Source organism: Alternaria hordeiaustralica (assembly GCF_023758085.1).
Source record: "Alternaria hordeiaustralica strain BMP 2776 chromosome Unknown scaffold_15, whole genome shotgun sequence".
In the NCBI taxonomy this organism is placed as follows: Eukaryota; Fungi; Ascomycota; class Dothideomycetes; order Pleosporales; family Pleosporaceae; genus Alternaria; species Alternaria hordeiaustralica.
The window spans coordinates 386851-403714 of record NW_026056787.1 but is presented as its reverse complement, the minus strand read 5'-3'; the positions used below and the strand labels follow the sequence as shown (position 1 = coordinate 403714).

General features: G+C 53.0%; 8 protein-coding genes across 8 annotated transcripts; 2 read left to right on the top strand and 6 right to left on the bottom strand.

Moving 5' to 3' along the window:
- Positions 1 to 552: 552 nt before the first annotated feature.
- CRP27 (40S ribosomal protein S22) lies at positions 553 to 1229 on the top strand (the record flags this gene model as incomplete). The annotated part of the gene is made up of 3 exons (XM_049389780.1): positions 553 to 600; positions 652 to 736; positions 970 to 1229. 3 exons carry the CDS (start codon positions 553 to 555, stop codon positions 1227 to 1229), a joined length of 393 nt encoding a protein of 130 aa, XP_049242524.1.
- A 554-nt stretch (positions 1230 to 1783) lies between these two features.
- On the bottom strand, positions 1784 to 4543 carry HSP98 (Heat shock protein hsp98; the record flags this gene model as incomplete). The annotated part of the gene is made up of 1 exon (XM_049389779.1): positions 1784 to 4543. The coding sequence occupies one exon, from the start codon at positions 4541 to 4543 to the stop codon at positions 1784 to 1786; it is 2760 nt and encodes a 919-aa protein (XP_049242523.1).
- Positions 4544 to 5509: 966 nt separating this feature from the next.
- Positions 5510 to 6265, top strand: J4E84_007192 (uncharacterized protein; the record flags this gene model as incomplete). The annotated part of the gene is made up of 1 exon (XM_049389778.1): positions 5510 to 6265. One exon carries the CDS (start codon positions 5510 to 5512, stop codon positions 6263 to 6265), a length of 756 nt encoding a protein of 251 aa, XP_049242522.1.
- Positions 6266 to 6889: 624 nt separating this feature from the next.
- J4E84_007191 (uncharacterized protein) lies at positions 6890 to 7567 on the bottom strand (the record flags this gene model as incomplete). The annotated part of the gene is made up of 1 exon (XM_049389777.1): positions 6890 to 7567. The coding sequence occupies one exon, from the start codon at positions 7565 to 7567 to the stop codon at positions 6890 to 6892; it is 678 nt and encodes a 225-aa protein (XP_049242521.1).
- Positions 7568 to 7796: 229 nt separating this feature from the next.
- Positions 7797 to 8687, bottom strand: J4E84_007190 (uncharacterized protein; the record flags this gene model as incomplete). Its single annotated transcript, XM_049389776.1, has 1 exon — positions 7797 to 8687. The coding sequence occupies one exon, from the start codon at positions 8685 to 8687 to the stop codon at positions 7797 to 7799; it is 891 nt and encodes a 296-aa protein (XP_049242520.1).
- A 2012-nt stretch (positions 8688 to 10699) lies between these two features.
- J4E84_007189 (uncharacterized protein) lies at positions 10700 to 11344 on the bottom strand (the record flags this gene model as incomplete). Its single annotated transcript, XM_049389775.1, has 2 exons — positions 10700 to 11082; positions 11221 to 11344. 2 exons carry the CDS (start codon positions 11342 to 11344, stop codon positions 10700 to 10702), a joined length of 507 nt encoding a protein of 168 aa, XP_049242519.1.
- A 1669-nt stretch (positions 11345 to 13013) lies between these two features.
- Positions 13014 to 14603, bottom strand: J4E84_007188 (putative secondary metabolism biosynthetic enzyme; the record flags this gene model as incomplete). Its single annotated transcript, XM_049389774.1, has 3 exons — positions 13014 to 13490; positions 13547 to 13689; positions 13742 to 14603. The coding sequence occupies 3 exons, from the start codon at positions 14601 to 14603 to the stop codon at positions 13014 to 13016; spliced, it is 1482 nt and encodes a 493-aa protein (XP_049242518.1).
- A 632-nt stretch (positions 14604 to 15235) lies between these two features.
- Positions 15236 to 16467, bottom strand: J4E84_007187 (uncharacterized protein; the record flags this gene model as incomplete). Its single annotated transcript, XM_049389773.1, has 3 exons — positions 15236 to 16003; positions 16052 to 16159; positions 16210 to 16467. 3 exons carry the CDS (start codon positions 16465 to 16467, stop codon positions 15236 to 15238), a joined length of 1134 nt encoding a protein of 377 aa, XP_049242517.1.
- Between the last annotated feature and the right edge of the window lie 397 nt (positions 16468 to 16864).

Genomic DNA, 16864 nt, shown 5'->3' with positions numbered 1-16864 from the left:
GTGACTGCCGCTACGTCATGACTAAGACAGTTGACGATCGCGAGGGCACGTGAAGGCGCGATAGTATCGCATATATGTGAAGTCCAAACCATAAGCCCTGCAATATGTTGTCCCGTGCTCGGCAGACATATCCCCTCTCTGTATCGTGATTGCGACGTGTGGCAGGACAGCCAGGTGTTGGAGTTTGGTGCTGGGTGCACTGAGCCTGCAAGGGTCCCGTCGTTGCTGCCAAGCCCAGCTCCGTTAGCGAGGACACGGTCCACCACACCAATTTGCGCCTTCCAAACTCGAACTTTTCTCGCAACATCGACCTTCCCTACCGCCCACCGCACCCTCACGAGGTATGTCTTGGACCCGAGTGCCCTTCAGAGCCCGGGGATGCAATCGCCGCCGTCCGCAAGGATGAGAGCGACACTGCTTCTCCTCTTCGACACGAGCTGAAGAACCCTTCTGCAAGGGCACTCTCCATGCTCTGGCATCTGGAGGCTAACCACGCACGCGCAGATACCTCAGTCGCCTCCGCCACAGAGAATCTCCCGTTAAACCGTCAACATGGTCAAGACTTCCGTCCTCAACGATGCGCTCAACGCCATCAACAACGTAAGCTACAGCGCTGGTGATTGACACGAACATGCGCTAACAACCGAACAGGCTGAGAAGGCTGGCAAGCGCCAGGTCCTGATCCGTCCTTCCTCCAAGGTCATCGTCAAGTTCCTCACTGTCATGCAGCGTCACGGTACGTCGACTCGTTCATCTATCACATCACGCGTCATGTCTCCAAAGAAGTGTATTCCTCCGCTAGCAACCCCATCACCTCTTCGGGCTGATAACTACTCACTGATCTCGACTCCCCACGATCAATGAGCTTTAAGTGTCCGATAAATTAACTGCGGAGGACTTACACGTCTTCGGATTCCTTTCATGACGTCTGATGTTTATTTCGCCGCAACAAACACTAATTCTCTTCAGGTTACATTGGCGAGTTCGAGGAGGTCGACGACCACCGCAACGGCAAGATCGTCATCCAGCTCAACGGCCGCATCAACAAGACCGGTGTCATCTCCCCCCGCTACAACGTCCAGCTCCGCGACATGGAGAAGTGGGTCGTCAAGCTACTTCCCTCGCGTCAATTCGGTTACATCGTCCTGACCACCTCCGCTGGTATCATGGACCACGAGGAGGCCCGCAGGAAGCACGTTGCTGGCAAGATTCTTGGTTTCTTCTACTAGAGGCTGTCTCGATATGTGGTGGTGTGGGATTCAATATACCCTGGCTTGGGCAAGCTTATGTTTGGCCAAGTAAGCCCATCATGGGAACGTTAGACGAAGAAATGACAAAAGTTCATGACTGGGAAATTTGCATGCCCGTTGTGATGCTCGTGAACGTGAGATATGATAATGGTGAATGTCGATTAACACCTGAACATGACGAAGCCATGATTAGGGTATCTTGCCAAACACAAAGACAGCTTGTACAGCGCGATGGTCATCTCTCAAAACATCGAGATGTTGCCACCACAATCCAATGAAGGACCACAAATGCATGATGAAGGTGAAGAAGGTATTTAAAATTTGGATCTCATTAACTATGTACAAGACACGGTCATCAAGCATGCTACCCAGTAAAACGCCAACCCGCGCCTTTACTTTTCGTCAACAATCATCAAACCATGAATCATAATCCCATCATGATGCCTCTACCAAGGCACTCTTCCCAAACCATTCAATCCCTAAACGCCTAATGCTGAAATGCCTCTAACTGAACCTCCAGCTACTATACTCATCTAGTCGTAAAGATCCATATCCTCCTCCGCATCCAACTCAGCAACAGCATCAGACTCATCGTACATCTCCGAATCATCCTCACTGTCCGTGTGGTTAGGCAACACCATGATATGTCCATCGTCCAGCACAACCCTCGCAGTCTCACCCTCCTTGATAGAACCACGGAGGATAAGCACCGCAAGCCGGTTGAGCACCTCCTTCTCGATGAGGCGAGCAAGCGGCCTAGCACCGTATGCCGGCGAGTAGCCCGCCGAACCAAGGTAATCCCGTACCTCAGGCGTCATCTCGATGCGCACATTACGTCCGTTCTGGTTGAGGCGTTTCTGGATCTCGCCGAGGCGCACGTCGACGATCTTGCGGATCTCGCGCTTGGTGAGGCGGTTGAAGATGACGATGGAGGAGATGCGGTTGAGGAACTCGGGGAGGAACCAGTTGCGGAGGGCGCCCATGACCATTTCTTTAGTGGTGGGGTCGATCTTGCCGTCGGGTGCGTTGGGGCGGGACAGGTGCTCGGCTCCCAGGTTGGAGGTCATGACGACGATGCAGTTCTTTGCGTCGACGACGCGGCCTTGGCCGTCGGTGATGCGGCCGTCGTCCATGAGTTGGAGGAGTACGGTAAGGACTTCCTTGGCGGCCTTTTCGACTTCGTCGAAGAGAAGGATCGAGAAGGGTTTGCGGCGCAGGGCTTCGGTGAGTTGGCCTCCAGCGTCGTGACCGACGTAGCCGGGTGGTGCTCCGATCATTCGGCTGAGGGAGTGACGTTCTTGGTACTCCGACATGTCGAAGCGGATCATGGCCTTTGCGTCGTCGAACAGGAACTCCGCGAGGGCCTTTGTGAGAAGTGTCTTACCAGTACCGGAAGGACCACAGAATAAGAAGCTGGGCGGTTGGTTGGGGTTGGCAAGACCAGAGCGCTGAAGTCGAATGGCGTTGGAGACGGAGACGACAGCCTCCCTCTGACCAACGACGACTTCTTGGAGGTGACGTTCCATGTTGAGCAGCTTGTCCTTCTCTGTAGTCTTGAGTCGAGTAACTGGGATACCGGTCCAGCGAGCGACAATCTCGTTGATTTGGTCAGGACCAACAGAGTCGCTCATGAGAGCCTCACCACCACCACTAGCCTGGTGAGACCACATCTCTGCATCCGCGCGGGCCTTGTCTCGCTCCAGCTCGCTGATGCGCTGCTCGACATCGGGAATGGCGTAGTACTTGAGATCGGAAGCAGTCTGGATGTCGCGCATACGCTCGGCCTCAGCAAGCTTCGTCTTGAGGCCTTCGAGCTTGAGCTTCTGCTCCTGGATGTCCTTGCTGCGACCCTTTTCGCGCTCGTACATCTCACGAAGCGGCTTCAGCTCTTCTTCGATGTTGGCGGCCTCTGCACGCGCCTCCTTCAGACGGACTTGTGAGGCTTCGTCCTTCTCTCGGGAGAGCGCGTGAATCTCGATCTGTAGTTGACGGTGGCGTCGCTCGAGGTTATCAAGCGCTTCGGGTTGTGACTCTCGGGTGACACGGACGGCTGCCGCAGCCTCATCGATTAGGTCGACAGCGGAATCGGGTAGTCGGCGCTGAGTGAGGTAGCGGGCAGCAAGGGTGGCTGATGCGACAATAGCACCGTCCATGATGGTGACTCCGTGATGGGTTTCGTAGCGCTCCTTGAGACCACGAAGAATGGAGATGGTCTCGGGAATGGACGGTTCCTTGACGAGGACCTGTTGGAAACGACGCTCGAAGGCAGCGTCCTTCTCGATGTACTTGCGGTACTCGCCCAGGGTTGTCGCACCAATGCAGTGAAGCTGTCCACGGGCCAGCATGGGCTTCAGCAAGTTGGCAGCGTCCATACCGCCCTCTCCGGATGAACCAGCGCCCATGAGAAGATGGATTTCGTCGACGAACAATACTATCATCTCCTTCGACTCTTCGATCTCCTTCAGGACGCCCTTCATGCGGTCTTCAAACTCTCCGCGGTACTTGCTGCCAGCAACCAAAGCACCGACATCGAGAGAGAGCAGCTTGCAGGCTGCGAGGTTGGCCGGTACATCCGCGTCGACAATGCGGCGGGCAAGACCCTCGACGACTGTAGTCTTACCAACACCAGGTTCTCCAATGAGAACTGGGTTGTTCTTGGTTCGCCGAGTCAGGATGCGGATAACTCTGCGCGTCTCGTCTTCTCGACCAATGACTGGGTCGATCTTGCCCTCTCGTGCCATTGCCGTCATGTCGATGGTGAACTTCTTCAAGTTCTCGTTCTCCTGCTCCGCGTCTGCCGACTTGGAGTCCACCCGCTTTGTACCTCGGAGTGCCAAGATCGCGTTGTCGATTTGCTTGACGTTCGGTACGTTGGACTCAGCGAGGATCCGTTGCATCTGCGCATCTTGGCAGAGGGACTGGATGAGGTGGTCGACGGCGATGAAGCTGTCTTTTTGTGTCTTGCTCAAGTCTTCGGCGGAGCGGAGCACCTTGGCCATAGCAGGTGAAGGTGAAGTCCGCTCTGGCGGAGGGTCTTGGCTTGGTAACCGTACCATAGCCTTCTTGAGGTTGCGCTCGAAGAGTTGTGGGTCGCCATTCGCGCGTTCGAGGACTTGCTTGAATAGCGGCGGCGGTGGTACGTCGACTTGGTTGGCTAGATCCTTGGGCGGATCTATGAGCGAGACGGCGAGGTGGAGGGGTGTGAGTTGTGAGTGCGCATAGCCCTTAGCTAGATCGAAGCTGTCTGCTAGAGCCTTCGCGGCGCGGTCAGTGTAGGCGTCGAATGAAGTCATGGTGATTCGTGACTATAGCCTGATGTATATGGCCCGAAGCCAAAGGTAATAATCGTGGGTCGTGAGCTCGTACTCAGGAATCGTGTATGCGTTGTGTTGTTGTTGGGTATCTCTGAAGAAGAAAGGAAGTGTTGCACAAAGGACTCGAGAAATATTTATAGGGTAAAGGCAGCTTTACTCAACACTTCGTGAAGCGTCAGGAAGCCGTCAGTGACATCGTGTGGTTTCTCGTCATGTCTCGAAGCTAGGCGTGGGTTCTGCCCTGTCGGTAGAAGCTTCTGGATCCTCGTACAGGTTTCCGGTCAGGCAAAGAGCTCCCCGCCAATCGCAGCTACGTCACTCTTGTTGCACTATACCCGATATGGACTAGATCAGTCGCGTCGGCCCAACTGGTGCCACATCAGATCCTCACTCCACGCCTACCCAACGTTCCGCCTGCAATGACCATGGTTCAATGCGACTCAGGCGGGTCCGCGATCAGCGTGGCAGGGTGTGAACTCTTCACGCCTTGCGGCCTGACGTCCGGTTCGAAAGCCAAAGGCCACGGCATACTCGACACGTCAGAGACAACAGTATGCATTCTGCTCTGCGCCGTGCAGTATCGCATGACTGAGCATCTCCAGGGGCCATGCTTGAGCAATGAACCTTCCTTTACAGAAGTTGTAATTCTGACAACATCAAAGAATACAGTTCATCAAGTGCGCGCTACTTGTACATCCATTATCAAAAATTGCTTATGCTACCAACCTCAATATTTGAGTATGCAGGCTATCCTTTTTTCAAGAAGTGGAAATGTGGTTGATGATACCTTGAGTATGTCTTTGCGACCATTTAGCCCTTCTGGTCCCATCGCAGTTGCGCAGGCGATTGCTTACACACGTGACCGTGCATGAGGCGCAGTCATTGTATCCTGATCTTCTGTTCCCCGCCTTCACCATTGCACTCGGCACACATTTCGGCCTCATCATGGATAGCCTGCTCAGTCTATTCCGTCCCACGCCACAGCCCCCTTCTGATAGCGCACGTTTCGTAAGTCCGGTGCAACGTCCAACGCACTTGTGCGGTCCGCGAACCGTATACAACAGCGTCAAAGATCTCAGGAAACGTGTCGACTTCTACGAAGAAATCACCATATTCGCTTGGCCATCACGCGGAGGTGTGATCGTACTCGAGAGGCCCTGTCCTGCAGATTTCGACTTTCTCGGCCTCGACCGTCTCGATCCACCGAAGAAGCCTCACGCCACTCGACAAGAGGAAGACGACTTTGCTCATCGATTACTATTGCTCGGCGGGAAGTGGTGGGATTCTCCCGCTAGACACTCCCTGTTTACTCAACCCGACCACTTGCAAGATGAGGACGAGATGGCTGCTCTCCCTGAGCCGACGGCGAGGGAAAACGCGTGGGTTGGTGTCGCATGGCCTAGTTCGGGCGGACTGGTCGTAGCTGAGTGGCCGACCATGATGTACCCTGGTGGACGCATGGATGAGGTCGCTCCAGACGATGTGTCTAGATTGTTCCTATGTGTGACAATGGACGAGAAGGCTGCAGTGCTGATGGACAAACTTGGAGGGAAGATGTGGAAGGGAGTGGAGGATTACGAGGGCAAAGCTTTCATTGGCAGCTGGGGAACCCATCGAGGCGAAGTTGGCGAACTTCAACAAACGTGGCCAAACGATGGAGAGAGCCAGAATCTCGGCGGCAAAGCTCTGCCTGGTCAATGAGTTTTCTCATCCAGAGAGTCATCCTTGTAAATGATTGTATATGAGCCGCAAGTCTCTCATTTGACGCAGAGTAACCTAGATCAGGTTTTCTCATTTTCATCATACTTCTACGGATCTCCCTCGGACACGGTATCTTGCGATGCGATTGCCGCTACGAGCCGCATTACAGCTTGCTTCATCGCTTTTCCAGCGCTCAAAAAAGGTGGCATCTCTCGCTATGACAAGTATTGTGGTGATGCGACGCAGACGAGCGACTCACAGCTTCCGAAATCCATATGTACCCATCCAGTTAGGTCCTCTCGAAAAGAGAAGTATCGTCAACACAAGAGCTCGCTATGACAAGATGACGCGTGTTTGGTCCGTCTGCTCTGCAGCCCTCTGAAGTGCTCTGGAACAGTCATGAGTGTGCAGGAGCGCATGTTTGATAGCTGTGTCAACGAATGGAAAGGCCCCTAAAGGCCCTGATTGATATGGGATACGTAAATTCTTTTCAAATGTGAAAAGCGCATGAAAAACTCCAAAAACTCCACGATGTCTGCCTTTTCCCTCCTCTCCCCCGCTCCAGAGCCGACAAATGGCTATCCCTGCTACACTTTCGTTCCGACCAGCACATGTCCCTACCCTCTACGAGATAGCTATGCCTTTGACAGTATAACCGTACATGCCACAGCCAACGTCGATTTGTCCCGAAAGTGACATCAAGTTCTTCTCGTCTCCTTTCTGAGAGCATTGCGGCGTTGCGGCAAATACTTGGAAGGCAGTCTCGCAGTCCAAGTAGCACTGGCCTGCGTCGAACGAATCCTTGTCTGGCACCCAATCGAGCTTAAATTGCCAATTGGTAAACTGCTCCGGCCCATCGGCTCTCGCTAAATGCGCGAATCTTTTGACTCGTGAATTTTGGCTCGGAGACAGCCCGGTGAGATTGCCAAAGATGTCAGCCATCCACTCCAGTTGATTGCCATTATTGACTGTACCGCGACAGAACGTTGAATAGACCTGATTCGTTGCAGAACCGAAGACGTCTGCCGGGACGGCGCTCGCGTCATCCACGCAACTGACGTTCAGAACTGGAAGAGGTTGCTCCACTGAGCTCATCCTGGAGCCGCAGTTTGGCGTTGTGAAACCTTCCGAGGGCTGGTAGTCCAGTTCAGTTTCCTCTGCATCGTCGGAAGCGTCGGCGGCGCCCGCTGGGTCATTGAGAGAGGTGCCGTCGGCTCGTCGAGGTGCTGCGATAGGCTTAACCCCCTTCGACTTTGGGTCCTCGGGATAATGGCCAATCTCTTTCTGAGCCCACATAGCCATGGCGACCAAGCATAAGTGTCCGCGTTTTGGCCGGGGTACCAGCCATCGGCTCTGAAGTTACGCAAGATTTTTGAGAGAAGAGGCCCATAGGTATCATCGGTGCGTCTCTTGGTCTTTGTACCGTAGGTTATGCGCAGGTCTTCGACATTGGGGGATTTTCCAGAGGCTCCCGAGTCTGTGAGAAAGAAAGGGATATCAGGGCATTGTCTTTCGCGGTTCGTACTGAGGCTCACTTACTAACAAAAAATGCAAGATGCGTTATCTCGTGGAAGAAGCACCTCGCTCGATTGTCCCAATTCTCCAGATTCTCCTTCAGTTCATCAGATCGTTTTGCGTACTTAGTTGCTTCGTCCAAGGACCGAAGGTCGTTAAAGAACCTGTTGCAAAAGGTGATCCGGCTGTAGCCACCGAACCAACCTCCATCATTTTGATCCGAGTAAGCTTGCATCCTGACTTCCTCTTTTGGCTCGCCATTTTCTGGGGGTGGCGGGCATTGCGGATTGTTCACTGGAGCGTTTTTGCGGTCACCGCATATGTTCTCCGGATCGCCCGTATTGTCACCACCGCTACATCTCACATGGATCCACAGATCGCGGCCTGGCCACCCCGGGCTCCACGGTGGCCTCTGCCAGTTCGAGGACCATATAGAGCTTGCTGCATCGTATATCTCTGGAAGTGTCTGATCAGCATCAATTGGGATAGAAGCCGGTCCAGTATACTTACGTCGAATCTCTTCTTTCGTCCCGTCGTTCAGGGGAGCTTTTGGACTGACGTCAGAGCCCCAAAACTCCCGCGCTGCTTGACCTTTCCAGTCAAAGTTGGCGTACAAGCCATCCAGATGAGATAGCTTGTAGAAGTCATTGTATGCTGCTTTGATGTCATTCGCGGCCTGCGGTTCGCAACCTTCCCAACCAAAAAGACGAGTGCCGCGCACATTGGCTGCGTCGATTTGGTTCCCCTGGTCATCTTTCAAGGGAGGGTATGGATCGATCTCGTACTTGGACAAGTCTGGAGCCACATCGTATCCGGTGACGTTGTAATCAACAACGTTGGTTTGGGCATGAACTTGAGTGACCAGAAAGAGGATTGCTGGAATAAACGCAAGCTTGCGTGAAGGCATGACTGAAAGAAAGTGTCAGACTGACACAGGCTTTGAAGCGAGATAGAGCTGGTTAAAGAGCAGAAAAACTTCCAAAGTCGGATTTGACGCAGGTCTTTAGTCGAACTTGAAGGACACCTCTGCGGGACACGCTTCCTCTTATACATCTTATCAAATGCTGGATTATTACAAACCTTACAGCCCCCAGCTTTCATAGCGAAGAGGTAGCCCTTCGAGAGCACAGATGTAACGCTGTGGCACAGGTCTTCACTGTGAAGTGCAAGGATTTGAAGGCATGTAAGCTTATCGTAGTCCACGAAACCTTCAGATGACGCTGGTGTATGACATTGCTAGACAATGTGATACTGAGGCACAGACATTCGTGAAGGACCATTCGTCATGTGTTGAAGGACTTGCAAAGTCAGCCTCGTCGAAATGTTTGCTTCGCCTTGCTACTCCTACCACTACTGCGTCTATTCCAGCACGTACTGACCTCAGCATTCGCCTTGCAGGATTGTTGCATCAACTTCAGGTTTGCTTTCGCGGAGTGGTTGACAAGGACGTGAGTCGCCGGGGCTAAATATGCGCCGCAACATCCGAGCAGTGAGCAAGATTCGGGTCGATGTCCGATTGCCGTGGGGGCCATTGCCATCATCGATATCCAGATGATATAGATTAGAAGAGAGTAGTCAATACTGGAAAAGGCAATGGTTTGCTGGGCCGGGGCAGAGCGAACGATTAGGGAAAGTTTCGAGAAAACCTACAATGATCACCAAGAGTCGGAAAAGGCAAAAAAAGCAGGAAAGAAGCGAAATACTCAACTGTAACTGTGCCCATGTGCCATCGTGCCTGCTCACCGCGATGACTCCTGGAGCTTAAATCATTGGATAAGGTGGTGAAACAACCACCTTCGTACCTAGGTAGGCCACAGGGCGCGTACTCATCAGCGAGACCAGAAGTTCGCATCGAGATGCTAGACGACGAAGTTGATGGTGGGCCTGAATGAGGCGCGGCAGAGTGATGTCAAGAATCCTCAATTTTGAGACCTCGGAATTCGTCCACGGGTATCTGAAACGGCCCCAGGCGTGGATGACAAGACATCTCGGCTGCGTAGTGCCGTCGCAGACTGTGGGAGCTGACATTCAAAGGATCATGGAGGAGTACTCTTGGTCTGTAGTTGCGCGCAGGTTCCAGGTGGCAGTGTTAGGGGCGTTGATGTAGAGGTGACGCCTATGAGATATCAGGGGTGCAGAAACGAGATGCCATCGCAACCTTGCCCTTGAACTGAACTGCTGACGTACCTATGTACTGATCATGGAACCGGAAGTACTACAGCGCTGTGCCGGGCGAAGTCTCGTGCGCACGCCTTCCATGACGTGTGTAAAATGCTCTCCTACCTAGGTACCTTGGTAGTGTAAGGTGTATGGGTCCTGGACTGCGGATGATAGAAGATAGCTCTTAGGCAGTAAGCGTCGAGGACTCATAACTTGTTGAAAGGCATAAGTTTGGCATTGGACTCTCAAAGTTGGTGTTGCGGTGAGGCTCAAATCGCCCACATCCAGCTGCGGCAACCCAAGCCAACCACCCAACCCAATCGCGGCTTGGCACCGATGACCTCCGATGATGCGTCGCGTCGCGTCACACACGATGCGCTCACGATCCACGATCCACGTTCCACGCACCAGGCCGCTGTTACAGGTTGCGCGCCCCTCCGCATTATCTCATTGCCGCTCGCCCCACGCCTGAGAAGGCCCGCTGTAAGAGCGATGCGATCGGGGGCCGCAGCCCCGGATGTTTGGCACCGACCAACGTGTGAAGCCAACAAGCCGCTACGACCACCAACACGCTCGCGACCAGGATCACGCTCACGGCCACGCTTCCGCTGACTACGCGCCTTCATTTCTCATCCGGCTCGAAAGCCTAAGGCTAAGGCATACCCGGCACGTTAGAGAGTACGATCATTAACCACACTGAACAGAACATTACAGGCCATTGATGATATAGAACGGCCATCATGCTTTCGTATCTTCGTCCTATTTTGCACCCAACGCATCACCCCAGCACTTCTTCTCCATATCGCGCCTCACGAATGGCCACGCGAGAAGCATGAACATAGCCATCAGCGTATCCACGATCCCCCATCCGCGCCGCGGACTCGCACCCATAGCATTCGCCCACAACAGTTGAGGATCGAACCTCCCATCACAAACAGCATAGTCGCCGCTCGCGACATTTGCAACAATCTCGGGCGCAATCTTCGCAGCGTAGGGAAATTGCTTCTCCAACTCGTGAAGCTCGCCTGATGTGCCTTCAATGCGCTTGGTAAGCTCGGGTTTAGTCTTTTGCTCTTGTAGAAAGGTTGGCGTGATGAAGTTGTGCGCAAAGATACATTGTACGGCGTATGTGCTCTTTGGGCCTGAGTACCGCATTACTTCCATGCGCAGGGTATCGGCAAGCGAGCGTTGAGCAGCTTTGGCGGCTTGATAAACGCACTTCCAGTTAGTATACTGGCTCCAAGACTTCTACCATTCAATGGCGATGCATGACCACTTACCAGAGTATGCTAGGTAGCCAGGTGCAGGAACAAGCGATGCAGAGCTGTTCACGAAGACAATCTTTCTCAACTTCGGGCTTGAAGGCACCGCGGCGTCTTCGTCATCCTGAGTCCACAGCTTCATTGCCGCCTGCGCTGGGTACAGGCTTGAGTAGTAGTTGTTGTTCATACAGCGTTCGAATACCTCAGGCTGCAGATCGAGCAAGTACCCGCACTCCGATGGTGTACCGCCAGCAACACAGTACACGATATCCGGAATTATCGGTTGTGATGCGAAAAGGGAGTACGCCTAGTGGTATATATCGTTAGAACGCTAGTTTGAACTTGCCTTCACCTTATGGCAGTTGAATCGGACGCCTACTCACTGTTGAAGGTGTGCCAAGATCTGCAGCGATTGCCGCAACCTGCTGGCTTTCGTCTCTTCTACTTGCAAGAATCTCATCTTTGGCCTCGTCGAGTTGCGTCTGCCCGCGCGCAAAGATAGTCACATGAGCGCCTATACGTTGCTGTTCAACAATGACGACCGATACTCTAGACACACCAATGACGTACCTTGAGAAGCCATAACCTTCGACATCTCCTTCCCCAACCCTTTAGACCCGCCAATCACGAATACCGTCTTCACATGTCAGCTTGCAAGCGCAGATCAGACAGGTAGCACCGTACCTTTCCACGTAGATCACCTTTAGGCGCCATGCTTGCGTGCTGTGAAACGAGCGGCAATGTAAGAGAGTAGTGGTTGCCGGAGAATTGACGGGAGGGAAGGTGAGCCAGACACGACGCCGCCACTTCATCCGTGGCCCGTGTAAGGTTTCTGCGTGTTTGTGGCACGGTAGTTGTTTAGGCAGCGGCGATGCATCGCGGTGCACGGCCCGCTTGATCAATGTACTTCGCATGTAGACAATAGGCTGTATCAAACTCCAGAAATTGTCTCATACGATAACGAGGCTATAGAAGACTACCTAGTTTCTGTTGCATGATCACGTCTAAGTTTGAAAAGTCGGAGATACGGCAGATTGGAGTCTGCCAAGGTGTGGTCAAATCCTAGGTTGGTGGTTGTCTCACTCTATGTGAGCACCTGAGCACAGTGAGATTGGACATTGCGCATATCGAACACTTCAACAGAAACAAACACAGATGTTCCGCGCGTGGATATGTGACCAACGACAGCAGCCTTGTTCTGTTCTCGACGCAGCTACCTAGGTATCTTACTGCACATGTGGCTGTCTTTCTTTCGTACCGGTGCATCATTTCATGAAATGAGCACTTTATCAGACCAAGACTCTGGTATCGTTTTCCCACAAATGCTGGACAGTACTCGCGAGAACTGGGATGTAGACGCGACGCAGCAATACTACACAACCTGGGCATACCCTGATCTCCAAAAAGCCTCGACGGAAGAATCCCACATGCACGTATGAGCGTCCAAGATCCACCGGCCCGAAGCGCTAGCATGTGAAGGCTGAAGGAACTGCCGCCAGCCTTTCTGCAATTATGATCTTACTTCGCCCCATTCCATTCCTTCTTGCCAAGCCTCAACGGCTTACGTGCATATCTCGTGTTACCTACAACATGTACATGAAGGAATGATCTTCGCGGCTCGGGGACCGCCATCTTGGTACTTTATGAAGTTGATATGAGGGATGATGCGGTTGGCGCTACATGCGTTTTACGCCCCGTTGACCAGGCTACTCCACCCCTGTCGCATTGTGCATAATCTCTAGAATTCCAAGGCGAACTCCAGACGAAGCGAATTATCCGGGTAATAATCGTGAGGCCAATAGAAGGTACCCTCAGTATCTCACCATCGAAGCAGGCATGCCAAACCCAGTCAGCCCTTCATGCGCCATCCAAGTATAGACCTTGTGGGCAGCTTGCGAAACGCTGATTCGCTGCGCATCATCCTTGCTTCCCTCAATTTCCATCATTTCCTGGATCCACGCGAAAACCGATCTTACCATCCCGCTTACTTGCTCTTCCGTGTTGCCGGCGTGGAATGTAACCTTCAAGCGACTTTCGCCCTTGGCGACGACGGGGTGCTCGACAGGGAATACGCAGTATCCGTCTAGTAGGAGGTGGAAGTACAGCCAGTACGTGTACGATTGTCGGGTGCGGATAGTGATGATATGGGATGTCGCCGTTGGTGATCCTTCCCAGTCCTTCAGTAGGGGGATGGCGAGGAGGCCAGTTCGTTCTGCACTTTCCCATAGAGGGTGCGATATGATTGACTGTAAGAAGAGATCTACAAGATCGTGGACCTGTGCTTGGGCCTGATGCAGTGTCAGAGAGCGATCGCCATGGACATTGATATGAAGAGAATGATTACCTGTCTTCCAACTTCCGACTCTAACAGCCTGTATCCTGTCCGGATAAGTGCTACCGATGCGAATGAAGGCGCAGTCGTGAATATGATAGTTCTTGCGAAGTTTAGCAGCGTTGATTTGATCGTCTCGTTACCGAGGACGGTAGCTGTATCGCAGGTGAGTATACGTGGCCTTCGTGCTGGTTATGATATACATACCACCTCTTGACGACAGGGCCTTGCCGTATGAATGCATCACTATAGCCACCTCTTTTTCCAGACCAAGAGCGCACACAAGACCCTTGCCTTGCGGCCCATAGATGCCGTTACTATGGGCTTCGTCCACCACAAACTGGACACTTCCGGAAGGAGCCAGTTCCCTCGCGGCATCGACAAGCTCTTGCAATGGACAAACATCACCGTCCATACTATAGACAGACTCGACAGCTACTAAGACTGATCTTGCGCCTCTCTGGATCAACGGATTGGACTCTATGATCCATGTTAGGATGCGGCGAAAGTCCTCGATGTCATTGTGCGCGAAACTCTCTCGTTCTCCTGCCAGACTCTGGTCAATTCCTTCATGAGTGCTGGCATGCACCAAGGTATCGCATAGAATCACGTCGCCCGGCCGTGGTATTGACGTCCATATGGCCACGTTTGCTTCGAACCCAGAAGCCAGCAGTAATGCCGTTTTAGCGCCATGGAACTTAGCAATGTGCTGCTCGGTTTCTTCTATATAGGCGTAGTTTCCCTCGGCGAGTCGCGATCCCGGCGCTCCAGGGTTCCGTTGATCATATCGGGAAAGCTCTTTCAGGTATTCTGTCTTCAAGATGCCGCTGGTGCCAAAAGAAAGAATGTCGTTGGAGATGAAGTCGACTGTTGACTCAGCTGCTTGCCATAGGTTCTGTTGGATAGAATAGAAGGTGTGCGACTTCTTCTTAACTTCTAGTGCATCTTCCAGGTTGCGATAGAATGAGGACGAGGGGTTTGTTTTTTGTCGGGGCTTCTGGTTCCCGATACGGGCTGCCAACTCTCGGCTGGGGCTGAAGATGGTCGTTGGGTCGTATGCCTCACCCATTCTGTGGAAACCTTCGTAAAGTAGACGCCCAGGTGTGTAACAGGAATAATCGAGAGTGATGCACTGCACAGTCAAGATAGTCGTTATATGTACGACCTGCCCCCAGATGGGTGCATAGCCCGTACGACACGGCCATCAGATTGATCTGACTATAGCATGGAGACAGGCAAGAAGAGGAGGACGCTCCAGGGAGGCTGAGTATAGGCGAATAAGATGCTGGATCTGGTGGCACTATCCGTGGGCCAAAACTACCCTTGCAGCTTGCAGCTTGCAGCTTGCGGCGTCTCAACGCGGCTGTAGCGATCACAGGCAGTGATCGGTCGAAAGGGTGCCTAGACTCGGCATGCAACATCATATTGGTGAGCTCCTACCTGCATGCAAGCGAACTGTGCAGGAATCGGCAAGGTATCAAGCAGTGAGGAGAGCAATAGGGGAGGATCGTCATGACGCGCACAGTTCGTGTTCATCACATGATGAAAGGGCTCACGTCAGCGGATCACGAGTGGCTGGGACGCGTTTACCGAAGTTGTGCCGGGAACAGCAGGGCACCTGCATCTTTCCATTCCAGGACTGTGATGAACTACGAAGAATGCGATCCCACCAACCCGCGATGCCAGCCATGCACCCTCTACCTAGCGCCTATCACCCATGTGAACCCTATCACGATCGGGAAGATCATACTCGCTCAATTCGCTGACCTCGAACTGGTCGCGTCGCTTCTTTAGTGGTGCGGCTTTGTGCCACGACGGCAGCCCGCGACGCGTCTCGGCCTGACCTTCAGCATGACCGCTTGAGCCCGGCCGCGTTATCTGTCGCAAGAGCGAGACAACAGAATCCGAGAATGGCAGGGCCTTCACGACTTTGGGAAGCGATGGGAAGCCTATGATGAGGAATCCAGCCGTCATCTCGCCTACACCCCAAAGACCCGCGATGGAGACAATATACAACTGGTCCGATGTGTGCAACAGCCTGTAAATGTAATACAGGCGCACCGCTGCGCTCGCACAGGCGAATATTCCGATACCGAAGAGGAGCGAGATACCGATCTTGCTGGCGCGCGACATGTGTAGCTGCCAGATCACCCTCTGTGGCAGCCCGAGGATGACCAAATCGGAGATGAGATTGACGATACCCGCAGCCATGTTGTGGCTTCTCATGTCGATAGGGCACTTGCCTTCTACCAAAGGATTCCATATCTTGGTCCGTGGACTGCACTGGAAGATCTCGACCAAGGTGCCGACGCCATAGAAGAGGATGTTCGCCCAGATCATGACATGGGAAATCCAGAACACGGCGTTGCGCTGCCCACGAGGCACGAAGATCTTGAGCCAGTCGAGCAAGATGGCTACCTTCAGGAGCATGATGACCAAACCGTAAAAGATTGAGCCCAGATGAACATGCTGTTAAGGATCAGTTAAGGTCCATGTTTCGATCGCTATCGCACTCACGTAAAGGATTGGAAACAGGTTTTGGAGCTGGATGTTCCACTGATGAACTTCAAAGCCTGGGAATATCGCGAGTTCGTATAAGACATATGAGTGTCCAGCATATAGACCCTGTGCAGCCTGTTTAGTTTGGTTCGTCTTCTGGATACTGAGATGCTTACTAGGGCCGATATCAGGAGCGCATCTTCGATGCGAAATGTCTTCAACAGCGCTCTCGACCACAAACGAAGCAGAACCGCAAGTGCAGCGACAATGCTTCCGAGCAAGACAACACCATAGCCAATGGCATGGCTTCCGCCTGGGTGGTCGAAGTTTGAACTCGTACCCAGGGGAGGCTCTAGAGCTGGACCCTCCAAAAGCGCGGCTAGGAATATAGCCTGCTCTTCTGGCGAGGATTGTGCGAGCGCAGCTGGGTCCATGATGTGAAGCGATTATGGTATGCGAGTGCGGTTCTGCCTTTGTAAGCAGATTGGATTGACGGGAAAGGCGGTAGAGCAAAGGAAAAATGATTCCAGCGCAGTGGATGACTGCCTTGCCGGCGCTTTATCAAGCTGACTGGCTACGGCAGATTGAACGTACGTGGGTGGCAGTGGGCGATATTAACGGCTGACATTTGGTCGCTTTGGGAAACCAACTCGCATGCAGCCATCCCTGCACGCGCATCAACTCTTTCAAGGAAATAACCTCCAAGGATTTTAACGCTTCCTGTAGGTCTGCCTTGGGGGCCACAGGCTGTAATGGCTTACCACCAATAGCCATACCATCGGTAGCAACGGCCAATCACCTCGCACCCCAGCATATGCGTCAAGATCATCA